This window comes from Schistocerca cancellata, chromosome 1 (assembly GCF_023864275.1).
Source record: "Schistocerca cancellata isolate TAMUIC-IGC-003103 chromosome 1, iqSchCanc2.1, whole genome shotgun sequence".
NCBI classification, from domain to species: domain Eukaryota; kingdom Metazoa; phylum Arthropoda; class Insecta; order Orthoptera; family Acrididae; genus Schistocerca; species Schistocerca cancellata.
The window spans coordinates 12,914,638-12,939,398 of NC_064626.1; the positions used below are offsets into that span (position 1 = coordinate 12,914,638).

The window sequence follows — 24,761 nt, forward strand, 5'->3', positions numbered from 1 at the left end:
GACAGTTGACCAAAATGTGGGCCACCATCAAATGGGCACCACAATGACAGTGGGGTGGGTCATCGAGCCTACGGAGAAGATGACCACAAGTCAGCCAAGTTTGGCCGATGTGGAGACAGCAAACGACGGTAAAGTCCTTGTGAGATGCCTGCGTGGAGGGCCTTCATAGATTTGTAGTCTCCTTTATAACCCATTGTTTGGGTGAAGTCAGAGTGAGCCATTCGGTATTCCAGGCTACTAAAACTTGATGGTGTAATACCAATAGGTCTGTTTCCAGAAAACTGATTGCAAGAGTCGGTTTACTGGTAGCCTGTTTGGCCAGGCTATCACCGAATTCACTCACTGGGATCCTGGCATGGCCCACGGTCACTGAATGTTCACACAAGTCAACAGCATACAGGGAATCCTGGTTGGCAATGACCAAGGGATGGTGAGGCTAGTGCTGGTTGAGAGCTCGAAAATGCTGAAGGAGTCACTGCAGAAGAGAAAGGACCCACCACTGCAGGAATGCACATGCTCAACAGTAAGAGAGACAGCTACCGACTTTGCAGTGAGAACACTACAGCTGTCCAGCAAGGAGAGCAGTTCGGTATATCCCAAATGAGTATAAGCAAAGCCTGCACGACCAACAACCGTCAAGCCATCAGTATAGATGATTTGTCACGAGTGTCGACGACTTGTAAACCCTGGAATGCACCAAGGATGGAGAAGAATTGGTGGTGGGGGTCTCAGGATGAAACAACGGATCCACCACGGAGGTGCATGGTGATGGGTACAGAGGAGAGGAGGAAGAGGAAACAACTAAAGTTCAGAGGGGATAGACCAGACGTGGACTGTGATTGTAATCCCTGAATGGGGCTGCCATTGCGGGAGATGAATCACCGTGTTTGGAAACAGGAAATGATAGTTTGGATGCCTAGGGAAGCTGCGAACCTAGGTAGCATAAGCTGCTGTTGGTGCCTGACCTGCAGTGGAGGAACCTCAACTTCCACGAGTAAGCTGTTCACAGGGCTAGTTTGATAGCCTCCTGTCACAAGTCAAACCTCCGGATCCAGTATCCGCAATGCTGAGGGTGATGCCGAACCGTATGCCAGGCCCCCAAAATGGACGTGGGATTGTATCAGGGGTTTGTAAGGCTGCAGAAAGGCACTGTGACCTGCACCCAAGCTGGTGTTACACAGGCAGCAAAGTGTATTAAGGTGCAGCCAGCACTTACACTTAAGCTGGCGAAGATTGGAAATCCGTGCCAACCGAGCAGTGAAGACCAGTCCTAAAATGTGAAGTCTCCACCACAATGAGTAACTGGTCATTCAGGTAAAGTTCTGGCTGTGGGTGAACAGCACAACATTGATGAAAACACACGACACGAGTCTCGGCAGCTGATAACCGAAAGTCGTGGGTTAGGGCCCGTGCCTGTTCCTTCGGTATGGCACCTTGGCAGTCAACGTTTAGCAAATGCTCACACTAGAGGAGCAACAGTAAAGGCAAAAGTTGTCAGCACACAGTGAGTGTGATACTGAGGACCCCACAGACACTGATAGACTATTGATGGCTACTAGACACATAGAACAAAGGCTTGCAGGAACCCACTCCCTTATATACGGGGAGAACTGTGTGGAGCACCAACTTGAATCCGGACAATACAATGAGACAAAAAGTTCTGGATAAAAACTGGGAACACACCCTGGGGACCCCATTCAGTAAGGTAGCGAGGGTGTGGTGTCATCATGTGGTGGTGTAATCTTTCACAGGTCGAAGAAGATGACTATAAGATGCTGAGATTGGGCAAAAGTTGTATGGATGGCAGACTCCAGGTAAACTGGATTATCAGTAGTGGAATGGCCTTGCAAGAATCACCCTGGGACAGAGCCAGAAGACTCCAAGACTCACGGGGCCAACACAGCCGCCGGCTCATCATGCATTCAAGCAACTTAAAGAGGACATTGGTGAGACTCATTGGGCGATACCTGTCCATCTCTCGAGGGTGCTTACCCGATTTCAGTATTGGGACATTGATACTTTTTCGCCATTGCAATGGGAACTCGCTCTCGTTCCAGATGTGATTAAAGATCGCAAGTATATGATGCTGACATTCCACTGGTAGGTGTTCGATCATTTGATTGCGGATGCAGTCTGGCCCTGGAGTTGTATCAGCATAGTGGGTAAGGACATTGACAAATTCCCACTCACTGAATAAAGCACCAGGTGGCATGCAGTGAAAGAGAACTGCTTTCACTCCAACTGCTGTTAAGAACGCAAAAGGCAGGTTTATAATTCTCAGATGCTAAAAAGCTTGCGCATAGTGCAGACAAAACGTTCGACGACAGCGTCTAGATCAATGCAGACAGTCTCATTCAAGGTAATATCAGGTGCACCTACAGATGTCTGGTATCTATAGAGATGTCTGATCTGGGGTCAAACCTGGAAAGGATAGGCACACGGTCCAATGGTTGAAACATACTGTACGCAGCATTCTCGCTTCCGTCTTTCTACTAGGTGGCTCACCCGCGCACGGAGCCTCTTTAAGGCAATGGAATGCTCGATCAATGGGTGCCGCTTGTGATGTTTGAGAGTCCGCTTATGATCTCGAATGGCCTCTACAATTTCTGAGGACCAACAAGGTGCTGTCTTCCGTCAGGGTGGGCCTGAGGAGCAGTAGTTCACAAAATCAGCTGCCGGAAAAATGGCTGTAGTTGTATTCTGCATCACCTCCTCATCAATATTTCCATGTGGCAGAGTGTCAAGGTCACCAGCAGAGGTGAAAGCATCCCAGCCCATCTGGACAGGCATCCAGGGGAATGACACTGAAGGAGGGACAGGAAGGACGGGAAGTGGTCACAATGCCACATAGGTCATTGTGGATCCTCCAGTGGTTGGATGGGAGAAGACAAGAGATGCAAATGGCAGAGAAAGTTCCGTGTGCCACACTGAAGTGTGTAGGTGTACCAGTATTCAAGTGGCAAAGGTCAAGTTGTACTAGTAAATTTTTGACGTCTTTACCGCAGCCAGTGTCCACAGTTCCACCCCACAAAAGGGTTATGGGCACTGAAATCACCCAAGCCAAGATTAGGAAAGGGGGGAGGGGGGGGGAGGGGACTGGGAAACCAATGAAAAGTGCGTTCTGAGACACTTCACCATCATGAGGACGGTAATATCCTGAAATGCCCTTACCCGAACAGCCATGTCCTCTAAAGGAGAGACAAGTTTGCTATACACGTGTAGTGTGTCTTAACACACGTGCAAGCTCTGCCCGACACCCTGTCATAGCACTATTCTTAAAACACACCCGGTAAGGGCTGCGGTCTGTGTTACTGGAAACCAGGTCTCCTGAAGTGCAATGCAGAAGGCAGGTCCTGTGCTTAAAAGATGTCACAGCTTAGCCAGTTGGTGGAAAAAACTATAATTCCACTGGAGAATAATGTTGTTGATGTACAGTGAGGCCAGGATGGAAGAAGGAGTGCAGGTTATGCCTTAGGGTCACCTGCTGGCATTTGCTGAGGATTACAGCATCAATATACATAGATTTCTGGATCTGTTGGTGGTGCAAATCAGGGCTTCAGTGGCTGCCGGAATCTCCACTTCAGCCACAGGAGTGGAACGGGCAGGATCTGTGGGCATGGGTGGCCACCAGAATGCCATTCTTCTTGGAGGATTTTGATAATTGCGAGGGCTTCTCTGAACCATTTTCAGGTAAAAATGTGGATCGCGAAGCCCTGGGGCCAGCATACTGCGGCTCCATTAGCCCTTGCTTGCGAAAGAAAGCTGATTTATCTCTGGCTGGGAGGTGGGGACCAATGTCCCTTGTGGCTGGAAACCATTGATCCCAAAACTTGTGTGGGGGAAGCAGCAAGAGGGGAGGGAGGGGGCAGGCAATGAATCACCCTCAAAGGCCAAGATGAAGGCACCCGTTCAGTCCTATTGTCTTTTGGCCTCCTTTGTACACTATGTACAAAGTGCACACCCCGTCACACCAAGCTGGCCCATAGCTTATTGTCAGATTGTAACAGCTGGTTTTTGTAGAAAATGATGCCCTGAACTAAAGTTTGACTGTAATGAGAAGTGACAGTCACCTGTATATCACTCCAACTTGGTACAATCGAGCAGTGCCTGTGAGCAGGCAAGGGATGCCGTTTTGATCAGAACTGATCCACTTTTCATTTTAGAGATGTCCGCCACTTCCCCAAACTTGTCTACTGAGTTCTCCACAAAGAACAACAGCTTTGGGCTATGAAAGAATAATCATCAATCCTTGTACAAACCAAGTATTGTGGGGAGCATTGTTCTGCTTGCCATTTAGCCCTACGTTCCTCCCACGCCGTAGCCTGGGAAGGGAACATTTTAGGGCCGTATCTCTCTCTGCACTGAAAGAGGACTGTCCTTTCATAATAGAGACTGCTGGGGCTGTATGGCCACCAGCGGGAAATAGCTTCATCCACTTCATTTGCGGCTGATCCGTCGTGGTGCCACCCACTCCAAACCGGGGCTCTCCCCGTGGGCGCCACCCAGCCTAAGCAATGGCTACTTGGCAAGTAATCCACTACTTGGAGTCCCTGTGTCCCAGTCACGATGAGCACATACTCCTTGGCATTCATGGGAAGTTTTCAACTCGGGCACCTTGTGTCGTGTCAGGAAGCTACCATCGTGCAGGTACTTGATGACCCCCCCCCCACACACACACACAATGGGATGGCTACCGGGCTGGTTTTGGGTGTATTACTGTATTAAAGCGAAGAGTGCACAGATGGAAAGGCACGAAGATGGAGCGCACACCTCATTGGGCGACCATCCCTGCGGGATCCGCATTTTTGGAGAATTTTGAAAATTGGTGGAAGGTCAAATCCAACAATGGGAACCATGTGTTTATTTAATGAAAAGTTGTAGAATGTGCCGGTGTGGAAACTTGAGACCCAATCATAAACCAGGTCCAAGCAGGGTCAGCACCAATAAAACGATCTGATGGAGAGGCAGAGGGAGAAAGGGATAGTGGAAGTATAAGCACGCAGCACAAGCTGAGGCCCCATGGTATCCAAGCACATGCTCACAAAATAGGTGTGAGCCCCGGGGGGGGGAGGGGGAGGGGCTGCAGATGAGCTCCAAAGATGGGCATGAAACACTGGGTTACCTAACAAATCTCAGAAGACCATGAAATAACAGCACAGAGAATTTTAACCTGTCTGGCTGTGATAGTTTGCATTTTTACAAGTCTACTAGTATCAAATATGGGTTTTAATTTTAGCAAGAAATTCTGAGAATATACATCTGGAACACAGCACTGCATGGAAGTCAATTATGCATGCAGTGTAGGAAACTAGAAAAGAAGAGAATAAAGAATCTCAGATCTGGTGTTACAGATAGATGCTGAAAATCAGTGAACTGATATGATAAATGAGGAGATTCTCCACAGAACTGACAAGGAAAGGAACAGGTGGAAAACCAACTAGAAGAAGAAGATAGGATTGAACTTGCAGTCTAACAAATTGATTATTAATGTAAACTGAAACACTGATTAAAAACAAAACAAAAAGTAAAGCAATCATTATTTACAGGAATCATGGTTTTACAGCTGTTTACTTGTTTACTGGTGATAACGTGTGTTTGGCAAATTTGTAATTTTTCATAAAACCCACACACAAACTGAGTGACTGTGGAGGTCAAACTCTGGGACACAACTGGTCCTAAACCAGTCGTGTCTGAACACTTTGGTCACATATTGCCTGCACCCAACTGCTCACTTTAGGCCCTACATGTCTTTGAGCACCTTTCTTGGGCATGTGTGGCGAGTAATGTCCATCTGGCAGCAGCGAGGTTGCCTATGTCATTTGTATACAATAAAGAGAATTAGTATTCAGAACAATATTTTTATGAGAGAAAGTCCTTCTTTTTGAATGGTTAGCAGAAGTAAAAAACCACTTTGTATCTAGCTTCTACACTTACTTCTATGATAACAGTACTCCGCATGGTTAAGTCAAATACAACAGTACAACAGAAGATCTCAAAAGTTGACATGCAGGCAGCACATCTCACCATGGATCATCATATGTTCATATAAACTTACCACCAGAAACAGAAAATTACTTACTTGGTATAAGTGCTACAGGCCGCACTTTCAAGGATGATCCAATGACAATTAGCAAGTCACACTCGTCTTTGTCTTTAGCCATTGATTCATGGAATATCTCCGGTAAACCTTCTCCAAAGAAAACAATATCTGGTTTCATTATACCCTGAGATACCAAACCTGTGGATAAAAATTACCTTTAAGTACAATACTTGAATATATTCGTTTATTTCATGAAGTTTTCAAGTCTTCTCCAATTAAAAGTTTCTGTGCAGTGAGTCTTATAATTAAATTTCTCACTTTTATAATGTTCTCCATTAGCAGAATCGATCAAAGATGGCAATGCGTCAGTCGAACATTTTGGGCACAGTGGTATTCTCTGAGCAAATACATCTTCTCGTATAGCGTCAGCTGTCACTTTATATTTGCAGCGAGTACAAGACGCTGTGGCAAAGGATCCTAAATGTAAAACAAAAGAAAGAGAAAAACAGATTATAGCACTGAAATAACATAATACTGTAAGATACATCTGAAAAGGCACTACTTGACTAATACTCACCATGACATTCTATGACATTATGAATACCAGCTACCTGCTCCAAAGTATCTATGTTCTGCGAATAATTTCGAAGCAGTTTATTGTGTTTTTCTAGCATTTTAATGAACCTGCAAAAAATATCATTTTTAACTCTGATCATGTAAGCAAACAAATTGATAAAAGATGCTAACATATAATTTAGAACTACAGGACTCTGAAACGTGTGCACAGTGCACATGCAGAGAGAGAGAGAGAGAGAGAGAGAGAGAGAGAGAGAGAGAGAGAAATTAGTTTCTTATAGTTATTATGTGCTTCACGGATCACATTCACAAGTAATGTTATTATTTGGAATGTCTCAATTAGGCAAAAGTTCACATACTTCCTAAAATTATTTATTTATATGGAAAATGCTGGCCATATAACAGTAGCAATAGTATTTTTAGTCCAGAAATCTTATAAACAATGGAAACTCCAGGTTGGAGTACCAACAATATGAGGAAAAAGATTGATTGCTACAAACCATAAAGATAACACATGCTTTATTGCTAAAAACCATAAATATGACACATTGAGTTGTAGACATGCACAACAAGAGGTTATACATTTAGCTTTCAGGAAACACACACACACACACACACACACACACACACACACACACAAAGAGCAATCACATCTCATACACATGACTGCCATCTCCTGCAGCTTGGACCAGAACGCAAGGGATTCTTCAGCATATGGAGGAGCCAGGGATTATCCAGCACCTGGAGAAGCATTCCAGCCACCACCTCCATGCATTATCCAACCTGCTGATGTCCTATTGCTGACTCAGGGCACCACTATCCAACCCCTATCCTACCCACTGTGTTCCTCCTCGTGAACCCCTCATAGCATTGAGACCTTGCCTTGCTGATCTTTCCATTAAATCCAGAGCCGAAACACTGAACCTGCCTCTTCCAGTTCATACCACAATCCAACCGTGATCCCCCCCCCCCCTTCATACCAATTACCTACCTACCTACCCACCCGCCCATCCCTGGTTATCTTCCAGGAAGTCCTGATTTCTAACTTGGCCACATCATCCTTCCCAACTCTCTTCCTAAGAACACCAAACTTTCAGCAGAAGAAAGAACAGCCACACACAACCTCAATAGAAATGAACCACAACAACTATCTGGCAGAGGGTCTCTGCCAGTTATCTGACTCCTCTGCCTACAAACTCTGCCAAAGTGATCTCATCCCAGAAGTCCAACTTAAACATCCAATCCCTGCTTAAGGCCTTAGGCCCTTCCCAGAACCTCTCTCCTGAATCCATTTCCCCCCTCAACCCTATGAAACCTTCTTCACTCACCTTCTACAAGCTACCCAAAATCTGCAAACCTAACAGTCCTGCACCCTCACTGTAGCTGGATTGTGCCCTCAATGAAAGAATTTCACCCCTCATTGACCAACATCTCCAACCAATTGCCTGTACTCAAGCCTCTTGCATCAAAGACACCAACCACTTCCTTCACTGACTTTCCACCATTCCCACCTCTTTACCTCCTGGGTCTCTACTCATCAGTGCAGATGCCACTTCGCTGTATACCAACATCCCTCACGCCCACGGTCTTGCCACTAATGCCCACCTTTCCACCATCGACCGTACCGCATTTCAATCGCTTTCATACCTTTCACGCCAAAAAATCTATCCCGTACAGCCTCGCAAGCCTGGGATGATGTATCTGCAGTTGCCCAGTACGCTGAGGGTGTCACCACGGCCTTCGAAGACAGGTATTGTTCCCCAGACTTAGATCTCCCATATCATTTCCCCAAACACCACCAATACTCCCATCACTCCAAGAATGAGCTACAGAGGTTATGTGCCCTTCATCACACAATACCACCCCGAATTGGAACAACTGAATCACATCCTTTGTCAGGGCTTTGATTATCTATCGTTGTGTCCTGAAATGAGGGACATCCTACACAAGATCCTTCTTGCCCCTCCTAAAGAGGTCCTAACCCATCCCTATGCCACTTCCCTTGCCAGCGGGATCTATCCCTGTAGAAGACCCAGGAGCAAGACCTGCCCAATCCACTCACTCAGCACTTCCTATTCCTGTCCTGTGACAGGCTTACCCTATCCCATCAGAGGCTGGGCCACTTGTGAGAGCAGCCATGTCCTGTACCAGCTAAGCTGCAATCCTTTTACATTATGGCCACCAACCAAATTGTGGCCAAGAGCAAAGCAGACCACCCTTTGTCACAACATGTAGCTGAACACAACCTGCAGCTGAACATAGCATGCTCGACTTCAATGGTTGCTCCACAACGCGGGCAATCTGGATCGTCCCCTCCATCACCAGCTTTTCTTAACTGCGCAGATGAGAGTTACCCTTAAAACACATTAGGTAAACTACTGTCCCCACATGCTTCACTCAACAGTTTTCACCCCCTCTGTCCTATCACCTCCTTCCTATTGATGCCCCCTCACCCTCTTTGTGTGCCACCCTCTCCCAATACACCCACCCATCTTTTCTCTTCCCCTCCCCCTTGTTTTCCCACCTTGCTACCTCACTGCCCCACAGACTCCTGACCTGCACCTATTGGCAGTCTTGTAATGCCTTGTTCTAGCCCCTTGCCTCTCATACACACCCTGTTAGCCCTTCTCCTCCCTCCAGACTGCTGCAGTCACATTCGATCAATGGCGGTGGAGATGCAGGGGATGGCGATCATGTGAGTGTGAGGTGTGCTTGCTTGTGTGAATGACTGTGTGTGTGTGTGTGTGTGTGTGTGTGTGTGTGTGTGTGTTTCCTTTTCTGAAGAAGGCTTTGACCAAAGGCTAAATGTGTAACAGTCTTTTTGTTGTGCCTGCAATTATTCAATGTCATATATCTGGCAAGTAGGAATCAATCTTTTTCCTTTTATACCAGAAATCTTTTAAACAGTCAAGGAGTCAACAAAGAGAGAAAACTTTCAAGCTTCACCCCTGTGTGTGAGTTACATTTTATTTCTACAGGCTGAGTGTCAGGGAGTCTTACTACTGTGTAGTTCACTCCTTCCTGTCAAGTTGCATGCAACAGCCAATGCACGTCATCCATCCCTTAGTACTGGATATTACCAAACGGTTCAAATGACTCTGAGCACTATGGGACTCAACAGCTGAGGTCATCAGTCTCCCACAACTTAGAACTACTTAAACCTAACTATTAGGTTAGTTAGGTTTAAGTAGTTCTAAGTTGTGGGAGACTGATGACCTCAGATTGAGTCCCATAGTGCTCACACATCCATGCCAGAGGCAGGATTCGAACCTGCGACTGTAGCAGTCGCGCGGTTCCGGACTGAAGCGCCTAGAACCGCTCTGCCACCAAGGCCGGCTATCTATTACCCTCAAACTAGTAAATAAATTCACTGTAATGCCGGCACTAATATTCCTAACTCTAACAGATCCCAAGAAGTTGTATATGTGTGGGCCTCATAATTCTAGTTACTTTCTTTTGCATAGTGAATTTTCCCAAGTGAGGAGTTATCCCTAAAAATTATAATAAATGACAACAATTAAGGAAAATATGAGACACAAATTACTTTACTAATTTTTATGTGATCCAAGTTGGCAGTTATTACGTGATCCAAGTTGGCAGTTAGTATCATGGTAAACACCTTTACAGGTCTACTTTATGCATTCCTGTTGAAATTGTCATTAAAATGTACACTCAGGAAAGTGGAACATGTTACCTGATCTATTATTTCTTGTATTACGTAGACCAAGGTGAAGTAATTTTAACAGTAAAACTGGATGAATGATGTGCTCTTTGCTTTGACAAAACATGTCAGAGACAAGCATTTGTGCCAAACTACTTAACTTACACGTAAATATAATTTATAGCTGTCTCTGTGACATAAATTTAACTTATAACTATCTCTATTTTTCTGAGTTGACAATAGTAATTCTGTAGAAGAAGCAATACTACCTCATCACAGGCACAAGATCAAACTACAGAATGTCCATTGTGATTTGTTACTATGCTAATACAGTAGTGTCCCTCTGGAAACCACTTCAACACCCTTGCGCAAAAAAATTTGCCAATGCATGTGTTGAACCATGTAATACATAAAACCATAACTTTTGTAATAGAATATTATAACTGACAACATCAAGTGTCTGCCATAAATGGCAGATCAGTGGAGCAGCCCCCTTTGAAATACAGACTGTGATTGATATATTATCCATTTGCTGTTCAGGAGGTGAAAATGCTTGGTTATATTATCTGGAAAACGATATAAAAAGAGAGAGACTAGAAGGTATTTATTACGGTTATGGGGACCCTCTCCTCACGCAATGGCTAAACAATGGCAATTTTAATTTGTATAAAAATAAACTGAAATAATTACATTTCGAGAATGTCATGAAGAACATTACATATTACAGAACCACAGCTATTTATAGTTGATAGAAAGAAAAGATTAACATTTGGGAGGGCTGATCTGTCTGGTTCTCTCTTACCATATGTATTATAGAAGACTTTGCTTGGAATGGTTAATCTAGAAAATTACTTTCCAAATTTGGAATTTAAGGTTTGTAAGTGGGCAGGATGGGTACAGATGACCACAGTGGGTTCTGCAGATGAATCTGCCTGCAGAAATAAGCAGACTGTAGTTAATGGTAAATGACAACAACTGACTCAAGCTGCCCTCAGGTACAATGTATTTTTTTCTGTACCCGCTAGGTCTACACCCAATGACACAGTGAGCTGTTACCTTAACTCTTTTGATTATTTATATTCGAGCTGTTCCTACACCACGAATGTGATCCATCAACATACGAGTACCTAAATCGTGGAGCAACCAAACAAAAAGTTTTACAAAAATTATTATTGACATAATTGTGGTATCTTCTTGAATATATTTTATGTGCAACCATCTACTGCTACTCACTTACAAAATGGCGCCAAACAGCATTCTGAATCGTATGATCTGCATGCATCTCCCCCCTTTCTCCGACACCCGCCCCCTACCTTACACCCCCCCTCTTCCTACACACACACACACACACACACACACACACACACACACACACACACACAGAGAGAGAGAGAGAGAGAGAGAGAGAGAGAGAGACTGTTAATTCCTACAGGTAAACTAGGCATTTCTTACCTGTGACATGGAGAAGGTTTGAACTGTCCTGGATATATTTCACGAGCAAATTTGTAAAAGGGGCGAGGGTCTTGACTGAAATATGCTATGTCAAACATTGCCTGGGGATCTGGCAGGTCAGGAAAGTCAACTGAAAGTCTTGCATAAATACCATCACGACTTCTAAAATCTGGGATTCCGCATGATACAGAAACCTATAAGCAACATGAATATATATTTTACTATAATAAACACATGAAAAAGTTACATTTCTCATTTACTGAGTTTCTTACATTTCATTTAAAATCAATGAAACACTTGTTATATAGAGTCATTACATTCTAATTATACACTAGTTAAAGAAAAACAATGAAAAAGTTGCCATGAAGCAAACAAATTAACATTATGACAGATTGATGCCCACCACACAGTTGGGAAAAGACACAGGCCCAGCTATGGTAGAAGAAAACTACAAGAAGCTCAAATGGAATTAAAACACAAAATAGCTGACACACTAATGGTGGAAGAGGAAGAACTATCTGTTCCAAAGGAACAGAAATCATGCCAGAAATGCTCTGATTTGGACAAAATTGTGCATTATTTGAAAGAAAAATGTGCCATATCCACACGCCAGAAAAAAGTAGCTATTCTTACCCTTGCACCTTCCAGCTGGTCTATTGACTACACTGCAAAGGAATTCAATGTTTCTACATATATGGTAAAGCAAGCTAGGAAAATAAAAGCAACCCAAGGGGGGCTTCCACAACTTCAGCAGGCTCAGGGTAAGCAATTGAGTTCAGAAATAAAGGTGCTAGTGTCGGAGTTTTATGAAAATAATGACTACAGCCGAATAATGCCTGGAAAAAAAGACTAAGTAACGGTGAAAATGGGAAATGTATGTGTACAGATGCAAAAAAGACTGTTGCTATGCAACATATCAGAACTATATGTAGAATTCAAGGAAAAGTATCCCAATACCAAAGTAGGTTTATCACCTTTTTTTTCAATCTTCGGTCAAAATGGGTTGTGCCTGTAAGTGCAAGGGGCACACACAATGTTTGTGTATGTGAGACCCATCAAAATGCTAAGCTGATGTTTGCTGCTATAAAGGATTCTGGTCTGGATTACAAAGGTGCAATGAAGCTGCTAGTGTGTGACATCAGTTCCTACCAGTGCATGATACACAGGTGTGAAAAGTGTCCTGGTAAGGCAAATCTTGCAGAACACATGAGCAACAAACTGTATGGTGAACTCCTTATGGATGGCGATGATGAACTTGTTTCTTATAAACGATGGACACACATGGATCGCACATACGTCTTGAAATAGAGCACAGTACAGTGAGTGGAAGATTTTGTTGAAATGTGATGTCAAAAAACGGACAAACTGATCACACACAGCTTCACAGCAACAGCACAATTGGCTTATCTCCAGTTTCGTAAGAATGATTTGAAACAAGATGAAATTATAGTAATACTAGACTTTTCTGAAAATTATGCATTTATAGTTAAAGATGCCATCCAAGGATATCATTGGGACAACAGTCAAGCAACTCTCCACCCATTTGCGGTTTACTATAGAGGTGAATCAGGTGACGTGTCTGTCATGAACCTGTGCGTTTTTAGAGATTGTTTAATTCATGATGCCACTGCAGTTCATGCCCACAATCGCACTGTCACGGCATATGTGAAAAACAAGCTGCCTCGCATGCATTTTGTGAAATACTTCAGTGATGGGGCAGCTAGTCAGTACAAAAACTGTAAAAATCTCAAAAATTTATGCACGCATTATCACGATTTTCAGATTCACGCAGAATGGAATTTTCTCGCAACAAGTAATAGTAAAGATGTATGTGATGGTATCGGTGCTACCATTAAGCGCACGGCATCACGAGCTAGTCTGCAGCACCCTACAGAAGGTCACATTCTAACACCTCTTCAGCTATTTACCTGGGTACAGAAAAATATCTCTGGCATACAATCATTCTATGTTTCGAAAGATGAGGTGAAATCAGTCGAAGAGTTGCTAAAAAGCAGACTAGAACACGTTAAAACTGTTGCAGGCACAAGGAGCCATCATCACTTCTCTCCAGTGGGCTCTGACAATGTGCAGATGAGCAGACTGTCCGGTTATAACTATAGGTTCATGCACAACATGTGTCTTCACAGTGTATGTGACTCAGGATTCAGAAGCAAAAGCAGCAACATACAACCAGGTTGCTATGTTATTGCTGTTTATGATGACAAATGGTACTTAGGATGTGTTGCAGTGTGCTGTGAAGCAGAAGGTGATGTATTTGTGAACTTCATGGCACCAACAAGATCATTTCATTGGCCACGTTTGGTAGACAGGTGTTGGATTCCTTTTGAACACATTCTTATGACAGTTCCAGTTCCTACCACAGTGTCAGGAAGACAGTACGATTTGTCACTCAATGTACAGAGTACAGTAGCTAAAGTGTGAGAGAACTTCTGTTCGAAGCACAATCGACTGGTTTTTAGCAGTTAAGGTGCAGTAAACATTAATGACAGGTTGTGTTAATCTGTCTGTATATTGTTGCTTAGTGATTACACAGTTGTGGTAGAGGATAAGAAGAGGCAGATATGTTTTTACAAAATTGTGTTGTGGAACAATGGCCACATCACCAAAAACATCTGCCAACTTTCATTGTTCACAAATGTCTTGCAATAACATGCTGAAATTTTGAGATATATATCATTATGGTCTACTAATGCAATGTGTGAAATTTGGCTTGGATACCACTTGCCCTTTTGTGCTACCACATTTAGAAAATCCATGATTTTCAGGTAATTTTTCAAATTTTTGTATTTGCATGTGCATGTAACTCAGTTTTTGTGACTGATATGGGCAAGATGAGTTCTGTGTGTGTTTAAGCCACATTAAGCTTACCACAAAAAAATTTATACCCTTTTTGAGTGAATTATATTTGGCATAGAGGGCACCTACAATATGTACCTTTTAACGTATTACATTTTTTTGAATCACATTTTGGAAGTTTTTATTTTCCTTAAGAAAATCAGAAATATTTTGTTGGTGTTTTGATTCGTGGAGTGTGTTCTCTAAATGGATGTTACTGGGTTGTAATAATTTCACTGGACTGTGTGGAATAGTTCCAAATTTATTAAGACCTGAAGTTGGGTCTGAAGATAGATTGCCAGATGCGGGTTGCAATTTCCGGGTTACGCCACCTTCTGTCACAAGTCATAATTCTGGAACTAATTGGCAGGGGAAACTAATACTTTATACACGAGTGTTCCACACATGGTAGAATTAGTGTACTGAATTTCAGTCAAATCTGAGACTATGAGCTGGAGCCCCTGGTTGAACTGACATGGAATGACCCATTAGCGTAAAACACATTTTTAAGGCATCTCTGGGCTGCTAAAATTTTTCCTTGCCTTCTTGTGTTCTATATCATTGTAAATTACATACTGACTTTCAAATTGCAAGTTATTAACAATATGTAATATTTATCAATCAGCTAATAAGCAGAATTAGAATACTTACCCCTGCTCCAGTAAGAATAATGACTTTCCTGGCACCCCTCAACAAGCGAACAACATCTGTTAAAGTATTTATATGGCGTAATTTTTGTCTCCTCGGTATTTCACTGAGAAAATTAACTATAATCTTCCAAAGGCTCAAATCATCCATTTGCTCTGATACAGGAACTCCGTCACCTACTATCTGGTTAAGAATACAACGTGGATTCACTCCAGTAAGCATCTGCTTCTGAACCCAGCTCATCGTACCTAGAACACAAAAGAACTGTGTAAGCAAGTTCTAAAATAGAAACAATGATGAATCACACAGAAAAAAAATACTTCTAGTTTTGCAACTGAACTTCTTACTAAAAAAATACAGGCAGCAAGGGAAAAACTGTTTTGTTGGGCACTGGAGGTTTCAGTACACTAAATAGCACAATTGTCGGTTACCCTCAGCAGATACTAATGCGTGTCTATCCAAAGTCTTGCATCTCAGGCAATAGTACTGTGATGAAATTAACCACATCACAGAGCATGTAAGTCACAGTGTAGGCAAAATTGTGTGATTCGTCAGGTTGCAAAAAGTGCGTCATCTGCATTGGAAATCAAATTTCCTGAACAACATACTAACTCCAGCAGGTAGTTCACTTCCAAAGGATCAATGGCCTTGTGTGTCTTCCCGTGTGATTACAGTTATTTTCACTGTATATTTTTGTTTTTCAGATTCACTTTATTATTTAGGAAACATCATCCACTCATTCTAAAGACTTATAGCACCACAATCATTCACACACAGCTCCACTGTTTGTGGTACACCAAGAATCGTTTCTCATTATGTCATAAATATTCACACAGTGTAGTTGTGTAGGATACATGTAGAACACTGGTTTAAATGGACAACTTTAGACATGTTACATCAAAAACAGGTTACCACATGATGCTCTCAATCATAACAAACTTTGCAACTTCTAGAGGGAACAGTTTTCTTCTGATCTGGAATTATTTTTGATAGAAAATGTTCCCAGTTTCTCTCTTGAAGCCATAATGGTTTTTCTGCTCTCCGCGGTCATCTCTTAAAAGTGTAGACATGGAGAGTTACACTCACTTTGCCGCAATGAGCCAGAATGTTGCTGACATCATCCTCTTGGATGCTGCGTTTAGTATGTCATAAATTACGATTGCATTTATAATTTCTATGTCCAGGATATAGAACTGTACCTTCTTTCACTCCTAAAAACCTCTTCTCATAAGTTGATATGAGGGCAGAAACTGGTCACATATTGTCAACTTCACACATTCCTCAGCGTTAATTGATAAAACAATGACATCTTAGCTTTGTTTTTTCATGTTTATTTACCTGTAAATACTGTGGTGCATGTTGTAGCATTCACAGGAGATGAACATTTTTCCTATTAGACCATACCACTGCAAGAATATTGTTTGATGATGTGAACATTTCCCCTTCTTTAGGTTAGTTCCACAGAACACGAGTGGCACACTTTTTCCTGTCGGTATTACAGTCCTGACTGCACGAGTGCTGCTCTCTAGCAATTCTCAGAACAAGTTGGAGAGCTGTAGCACTTCTCCATGTAAAGAGTACTTCATATTCCAAACAAAGTCTTCCAGAATCTTTTCACTTACTGGAAATCTGACAGCCACATCACCACTTACTTCACGTTTCCAGTACCTATCTTCAGATTATAACATTACCCATTCTCTGGATAGCATACTTTATATATCCTTATGCCCAGTCTGGCTTTGATGGATTATATTAAACATACAAAAGTTTGCCCCTATGCTTCATCAGGCATTTGGCAGGAACACATACCTTTTCAAATTTGGGGAACAGTTGTGAAATGTATGGTCTAACCTTTTTCAGTTTCTTCTTCATTTTCTTGGTGAATTGACAGCAAAGTGCAAATACTAGGAGATAGCTTCAAACATTCTCCGTGCCATTGTTTCAGCAAATATTGCAGTCACAATAATATTTCTTTTTGACCATTTGTCTCATGTAGGTGGTTTTTGTGTCTGTTACACAAAGATGCATAGAGAAATGTGCGCCTTTAATTTGTCAATTGTTACAGTAAACCGGCATGTTTCAGTGCTTGAGTTGATAGCCAACGATTTTGCAGAATAAGAGTTTGTTACTCTTGCAACTGGCTCAAAAAATGGTGCAATCAAAAATTAATTTACAAGTTTTTAAGTACTGTAGAATTTTGTCCCTAACACCTTAGAACTGTTGCTTTTATTTTGGATATCACAGTGTACTTTTAGAATGACTAGCTACATTGTCCCAGTCTTGACAAATCACTTCCAAACAGTTTACAGCACACTCCCTCAGTGCACCAACACTTTTCTCTCGTCACCGCTCACAGTAGCACACTTCCAGTTTTCTGGTAACATAAAATACTATCCTTTTCACCACTCAATGAACTATTGCTCGCAATTTCACAGTCTGCACAATTACACGAATCACCAAAATCACTTTCTTCCAAAAATCACTGAATTCTTGTGGTTCCAATTCTGTAGGGGTCAGCCACATCAACACTCAGCCCGTATATTTGTATGTGTATAGCATTAAGAGATCTTACATTAGAATGATATTTTCACTCTGCAGTGGAGTGTGCACTGATATGAAACTTCCTGGCAGATTAAAACTGCGTGCCGGACTGAGACTCAAACTCGGGACCTTTGCCTTTCGCAGGGAAGTGCCCTACCAACTGAGCTACCCAAGCACGACTCACACCCCATCCTCACAGCTTTACTTCTGTGGGTACCTCGTCTCCTACCTTCCAAACTTTACAGAAGCTCTCCTGCGAACCTAGCACTCCTGAAAGAAAAGATATTGCGGAGACGTGGCTTAGCCACAGCCTGGGGGATGATATTTTCACTCTGCAGTGGAGTGTGCGCTGATATGAAACTTCCTGGCAGATTAAAATTGCGTGCCGGACTGAGACTCGAACTCGGGACCTTTGCCTTACGCGGTTTTTGTACTTTCTGGTTGGTGTGTGTGTGTATATATATATATATATATATATATATATATATATATATATATATATATATATATATATATATATATATGATGAGACTTACCAAACAAAAGCGCTGGCAGGTCGATAGACACACAAACAAACACAAACATACACACAAAATCTGCTTTCGCAACCATATTTTTCCCACGTGGAATGTTTCCCTCTATTATATATATATATATATATATATATATATATATATATATCCTCAAATCCTGCCCTGAAATGAGATCCATCCTTCATGAAATCCTCCCCACTCCACCAAGAGTGTCTTTCCGCCGTCCATCTAACCTTCGTAACCTCTTAGTTCATCCCTATGAAATCCCCAAACCACCTTCCCTACCCTCTGGCTCCTACCCCTGTAACCGCCCCCGGTGTAAAACCTGTCCCATGCACCCTCCCACCACCACCTATTCCAGTCCTGTAACCCGGAAAGTGTACACGATCAAAGGCAGAGCCACGTGTGAAAGCACCCACGTGATTTACCAACTGACCTGCCTACACTGTGAAGCGTTCTATGTGGGAATGACCAGCAACAAACTGTCCATTCGCATGAATGGACACAGGCAGACAGTGTTTGTTGCTAATGAGGATCACCCTGTGGCTAAACATGCCTTGGTGCACGGCCAGCACATCTTGGCAGTGTTACACCGTCCGGGTTATCTGGATACTTCCCACTAACACCAACCTGTCAGAACTCCGGAGATGGGAACTTGCCCTTCAGCATATCCTCTCTTCTCGCTATCCGCCAGGCCTCAATCTCCGCTAATTTCTAATTTCAATTTGCTGCCGCTCATACCTCACCTGTCTTTCAACATCATCTTTGCCTCTGTACTTCCGCCCCGACTGACATCTCTGCCCAAACTCTTTGCCTTTACAAATGTCTGCTTGTGTCTGTGTATATGCGGATGGATATGTGTGTGTGTGTGTGCGCGCGAGTGTATACCTGTCCTTTTTCCCCCTAAGGTAAGTCTTTCAGCTCCCGGGATTGGAATGACTCCTTACCCTCTCCCTTAAAACCCAAATCCTTTTGTCTTTCCCTCTCCTTCCCTCTTTCCTGACGAGGCAACCGTTGGTTGCGAAAGCTAGAATTTTGTGTGTATGTTTGTGTTTGCTTGTTTGTGTGTCTATCGACCTGCCAGCACTTTTGTTTGGTAAGTCTCATCATCTTTCTTTTAATATATATAAAAGTGATACTTCAAAAATCAGAAAATACTACTTTTCTGAAGTATGTTCTTTACCTATTCATTAAGTGGAGACATGACAGTTCCCTTATTATTGGTGAGACGTCAATTTATTTTTGTCACTGGGTTTCGAGATACAATTCCTACTAGAGCAGGACGTAAACAGCAATGTACACACTGGATTGCGCTTGAGTCGTCTCTAACATTGTAGGTAATGAACAAGAGATTACAAATGTAATAGCATAAACCAACCTGCTATTGGTTTCCACTCTTGTCCACTTAAATCAGAAAGACCACTCAAGTTAGAAAGATTGCTAACAGTAGACGAGATTTCATCTTTATCATCATCACAGTCATCTTCCTCTTCTCCTTCTACTTCATTTTCATCACTTGGTCCACGTAATTGTCTCTTCCTCCTGTAAAAATAAAGTAAAATAAAATAAAACAGGCAAATTTAGTAGTTACAGAAACATGTAATACTATCTAACACATCATCAGGTGCCAGTTTAAATATGCCTTAATTACAATCCAGTTATGCAAGAAATATCTGGCCAGGTTTTTTGTGGGAACCAAGTCAGCAGGAAAGTAAAGCAACAAGAAAAATCAGGACATACACGGCACCTCGGAAGCAGTGAACTTAATGTTTTTTTGCCTCCAAGAATCTGTGTCAAAGTGAGATGTGTTTTCACTTGGGACACCGGGTGAACGACATCAGTCTCTCCGCTTAACACTAGGACTGGGTCAACTAACAGCCACTGCTAATATGTATTTACATGATGGCAGAATTTGATCTACTGTAATCTGTCACAATAAATTTTAATAATTTACAACTACAGAGAAACTGAGGAAGAGTCGACCTCCATTATCTTACTGTTCTGGTATTCAGGAGCTTTCAGCCGTCTGTCGACTGCAGTACGAAACGAACTTTGGGACTGGCTGAGGATTTCTCGGCAAGGAAGAAGCGCCACATTTTCTTGGACAGAGTGTAATAAATGTGCGTGGAAGTAACTTCAGATGTGCCCCAGGGAAATGTTTAGGGAGGCTTGCTGTTCATGTTTTATGTTAATGACATGGCAGACAATATTAACAGTAACCTCATATTTTTTTCAGATGACACAGTTGTCTATACTGGAGTACTATCTGAAAAAAAAAAAAAAAAGGTTGCACAAATTTTCAATCAGATTTTAATACAATTTTTAAATGGTGCCAAGGTTGGCAGCTTGCCTTAAATATTCCAAAATATGAAATTGTGCACTTCACAAAAAGAAAAAAAAAGTAGTATGATATGTTTACATCATCAATGGAAACAGTTGACTCACACAAATATCTGGGTCTAACAAAATGGATACGAACTGCAATAAATATAGGTAAAGCAGTTGGCTGGTTTCAGCTCACTGGTTAGATAATAGGGAGAATGCATAAGTTTACAACCACAAAACCCTATTTACAATGTTCCAGGCACAGGAATTAAGTGTGGAATCTAAGGATATTTTACAGCACACTATGTATTGCACTCATATGGGTCACACGGACATGTTAGATTTAACAGGGTGGATAAACATTTAAGTAATCATTCTTCCTCATTTGGTACACAAATGGAATGGGAAGAAAGCCTAATACAAGGCACAACATGAAGTATCCTGTGTTATGCTCCTCACACCAGTAAGTGGAGTACAGATATGTCTATATCTGACAAGAAAAGATATGTCTTAAAGCATTTGATGTCTGGAACTATTTTTACCATCTAATAATGATCATCTAAGATGTCAGAATTCAATTTCCATTTGTACGTTTGCCCTGCCAGTGAAGTGTTCTGTTTTAAATGCTCACCATGTCCACTGTTAATATCATCACAATCTGGCAGGAAGAAATGCAGGTGTGATTACAAAAAGAGAATTTTAATGACATGTTACATTGTTATTGTTAATACAAGTACAGATCATTGCACAAGTTCTTTGAAATTTTCCACAAAACCATTTAAAACGCTCTTCAAGAATTACCACAGTGTTTTCTTTTTGTCTTTTAAAACTTGGTCAGCGAAAGTGTCGAAAAGTTCTCTGATCGGTGGACTGTTGAATGCGGCTGTTTTTACAGTTTTGAAACTGAGTCTGGGGAACTTTTGATAAAAGCAAATGAGTGAGTAAGGTAAGCAGAGTCATTTAAATCAATAGCTTTTAGAAAATTCTTTGTTAGTCCCAATTTTATATGATTTCCCAGAAGCATAACTTTGTTTATCTCTCTCTGTCAATTAATGACCTCAGTAACTTTTCTACTGGTGGTGTTTGTCCCATTTGAACACAAAACTACAGCGCTCATGTATCCCGACTGCATTCTTAAAAGGCAAAATTCCACACAAACATTTCAGTATTATCTGATATTTCTATCAGGATGATTCTCACAATCGGATGTGTTTATTTTGCATAGGTATCATAAGCTACGAGAATAAAAGGAAGATTGTTATCATTGTGAAAAGGTGCTGTTCTAAGACTTCTCTTCAAAATTTCAGTGAACCGTCACTGATGATGAGAACTGTGCATCATTTTCAGTGTCTTTATCAAACAATCTATGTTTTCTGGGGAAGGAGACCAGACAGTGAAGTCATCGGTATCATCGGATTAGGAAAGGATGGGGAAGGAAGTCTGCCGTGCCCTTTTCGAAGGAACCATCCCAGCAATTGCCTGGAGCGATTTAGGGAAATCACGGAAAACCTAAATCAGGATGGCCGGACATGAGATTGAACCGTCGCCCTCCCAAATGCGAGTCCAGTGTGATCTATGTTTTTTCAAGTACCTGAAGTCATCTTCACTTTTAAGGAATTGATTTAATTCTTTAATTCTGTAGTGAAACGTGGACATTTCCATAGAGATCTGTAGACACTTACACTCCCTTAAATGTGATACTTAAGGGCCTGCGTTATTTTTATGAAGTTGTAGATTTGTAATGAGGTCAGTGAACTCCCTTTCTGCCATCTTGTGAACTAAGAAGAATGTCTTGGAGATCTACATCTCTCAAAATAGGTGGTTTTTCAACTTCAAATGAGGAGCATTAGAGCAAACACAAACCTTTTCTGGAGGTTCAGGAACAGGAAGTTGTTTGCCATGAGGTACAGAGAGAATTGCAGATCACATGTTAGGGCACAAAATCCTTGATTTCTTCTTCACAGAGACCCCTTTGTTTATAGGGTGGACAGAAATAACTAGTCATTAGTACAGCTGGTGGGCATCCTTCAAACCATTAGCACTTCTGCATCTCTTCACACACAGAAGATGGATGAACATTAAGAACAGCATATACAGCACCCATTTATTTGTTCAGACCCCTACCTCGTAAAAAAAAGACCTTTCACCACACAGAGAATGGCCGCGCTGAAGCCCAACTGCAGTGAATAGTTTTCTTGGTAGGGAGGGTAGTGAGGGTACAGAAGACAAGTCAGGTGGGGAGAAAGGGGGACAGAACGGTAGGGATTGGAAAAAAAAATTCTGGACTGTTACCTCTACGAGTGAGCAGGAAGGGGGTGGGGATATGTTGGTGGGCTGCCAGCAACAGCATCAGCTGGAGGGCAGCATGCAAGTGTGAGGCTGGAGCGAGTGCAGGGCAGGAGATAGAGGCAAGTGGAGGTTAGGTTAGGTTAGTGGTGTTTAACGTCCCGTCGACAACGAGGTCATTAGAGACGGAGCGCAAGCTCGGGTTAGGGAAGGATGGGGAAGGAAATCGGCCGTGCCCTTTCAAAGGAACCATCCCGGCATTTGCCTGAAACGACTTAGGGAAATCACGGAAAACCTAAATCAGGATGGCCGGAGACGGGATTGAACTGTCGTCCTCCCGAATGCGAGTCCAGTGTGCTAACCACTGCGCCACCTCGCTCGGTAGAGGCAAGTGGAGGGGCAGGAACTAGTGAAGGCCGAGGCCAGGGGTATTATGGAAACAAATATATTGCCGCTTGTGCCATTCATAAAAGCTCGTGTTAGTGGAAGAAACCATGGGGCAGAAAGCTTGTTAGCAGCTGTATGCATGTAGAATACCATGCAGTGGTTGCAGCTAAGTTGGTAGACCACATAGTTGCTCTCGCAAATGGCCTCCCAAGGACTGGAGTAGTGGCAGAGGGAGGATGTATGGGATAGGTCTTGCATCAAGGTCTATTATAATGACATAAGTAAAGGGACAAGGGTTTGGGAGCAGGGTGAATAGGGACAGACAAAGATACTGTACTGGTTAGGTGGGCAGCAGAATACCACTGTGGAAGAGACAGGAAGGATAGTACTCAGGATGTTTCTCATTTCACAACACAAGAGATTGCTAAAACAATGGCAGGTAATGTGGTTCAGTTGCTCTAGTTTTTGGTGACACTGAGTCACGAGAGGGGGCTAGTAGAGGGCATGTGGGGGATAGGAGGTAACTGGGGATATGAGGTGCACAGCATCTGTTTCTGGACAAGGTGGGAAGAGTAATTTCGGTTCCTAAAGGCTACAGCAAGACCCTTGGCATATTTGGAAAGGAACTGCTCATCACTGAAGATTCGACAACCACAAGTGACTAGACTTTACATAACAGCCTTATCGGTGTGGAATATCAGGCAGTTATCCAAATGGAGGTACTATCAGTGTTTGGTAGGTCTGATGTGAACAGAGTTATTGACAGTCATCAGTGAGGTGGAGGTTGATGTAAAGGAAAGTGGCTTGTTGGGCTGAGCAGGACCAAATGAAGCAAATGGGTGAGAAGGTGTTGCGGTTCTGGAAAAATGTGGATAGGGTATCCTCACCCTTAATCTAGATAATGGAGATGTCATCAACAGGTCTGAACAAGGTGAGGGGTTTGTGATTCCACACAGCCAGGAAGGGTTCCACTATATAACCTACAAATAGGTGGCATGGGGTGGTGGCATGTGGCTACTCATAGCTGTACCACAGATATGTTTGTAGGTGATGCCTCCAAAGGAGAACCACTACTAGGGATCGAATCACCTACACTTCCAAGCTTTAAACTACATCTACTCTAGCTCGAAATATCCTCTCTGCTCATCTCAAAGTGGTATTTGCCCTCTCACCCAACATACACAATATCCTTATTCGTCCCTATCCCACACATGCTACCATCCCCTTGACCAGAGACTCATGAATCACTATAAAAGTTCTAGATGCAAGACCTGTTCCACACATCCTCCGACTGCCCCTTACTCCAGTCCTCTCTGAGGCTTTTCCTACCCCATCTGTGAAAACAGCCATGTGGTCAGTCAACTGAGATGTAACCAATGTGTGTCATTCTACATGTGAATGACCACTAGCAAGCTGTCTGTATTTACAAATGCCCACCACCACACTGTGTTAGAGA

At 42.5% G+C, this 24,761-nt stretch overlaps 1 protein-coding gene across 4 annotated transcripts in view; it reads right to left on the reverse strand.

Moving 5' to 3' along the window:
* The window catches only part of LOC126164211 (NAD-dependent protein deacetylase sirtuin-1), a 67,906-nt gene that overhangs the window by 32,486 nt on the left and 10,659 nt on the right, over window positions 1-24,761 (reverse strand). For all 4 annotated transcript variants that reach the window (XM_049920221.1, XM_049920220.1, XM_049920224.1 and 1 more), the window contains 6 exons: window positions 19,686-19,849; window positions 15,237-15,481; window positions 11,730-11,923; window positions 6,618-6,724; window positions 6,359-6,517; window positions 6,080-6,238 (listed from right to left, as the gene is read on the reverse strand). In XM_049920221.1, the coding sequence (XP_049776178.1) occupies window positions 6,080-6,238; window positions 6,359-6,517; window positions 6,618-6,724; window positions 11,730-11,923; window positions 15,237-15,481; window positions 19,686-19,849 (1,028 nt within the window). The remainder of the gene's footprint in view (window positions 1-6,079; window positions 6,239-6,358; window positions 6,518-6,617; window positions 6,725-11,729; window positions 11,924-15,236; window positions 15,482-19,685; window positions 19,850-24,761) is intronic.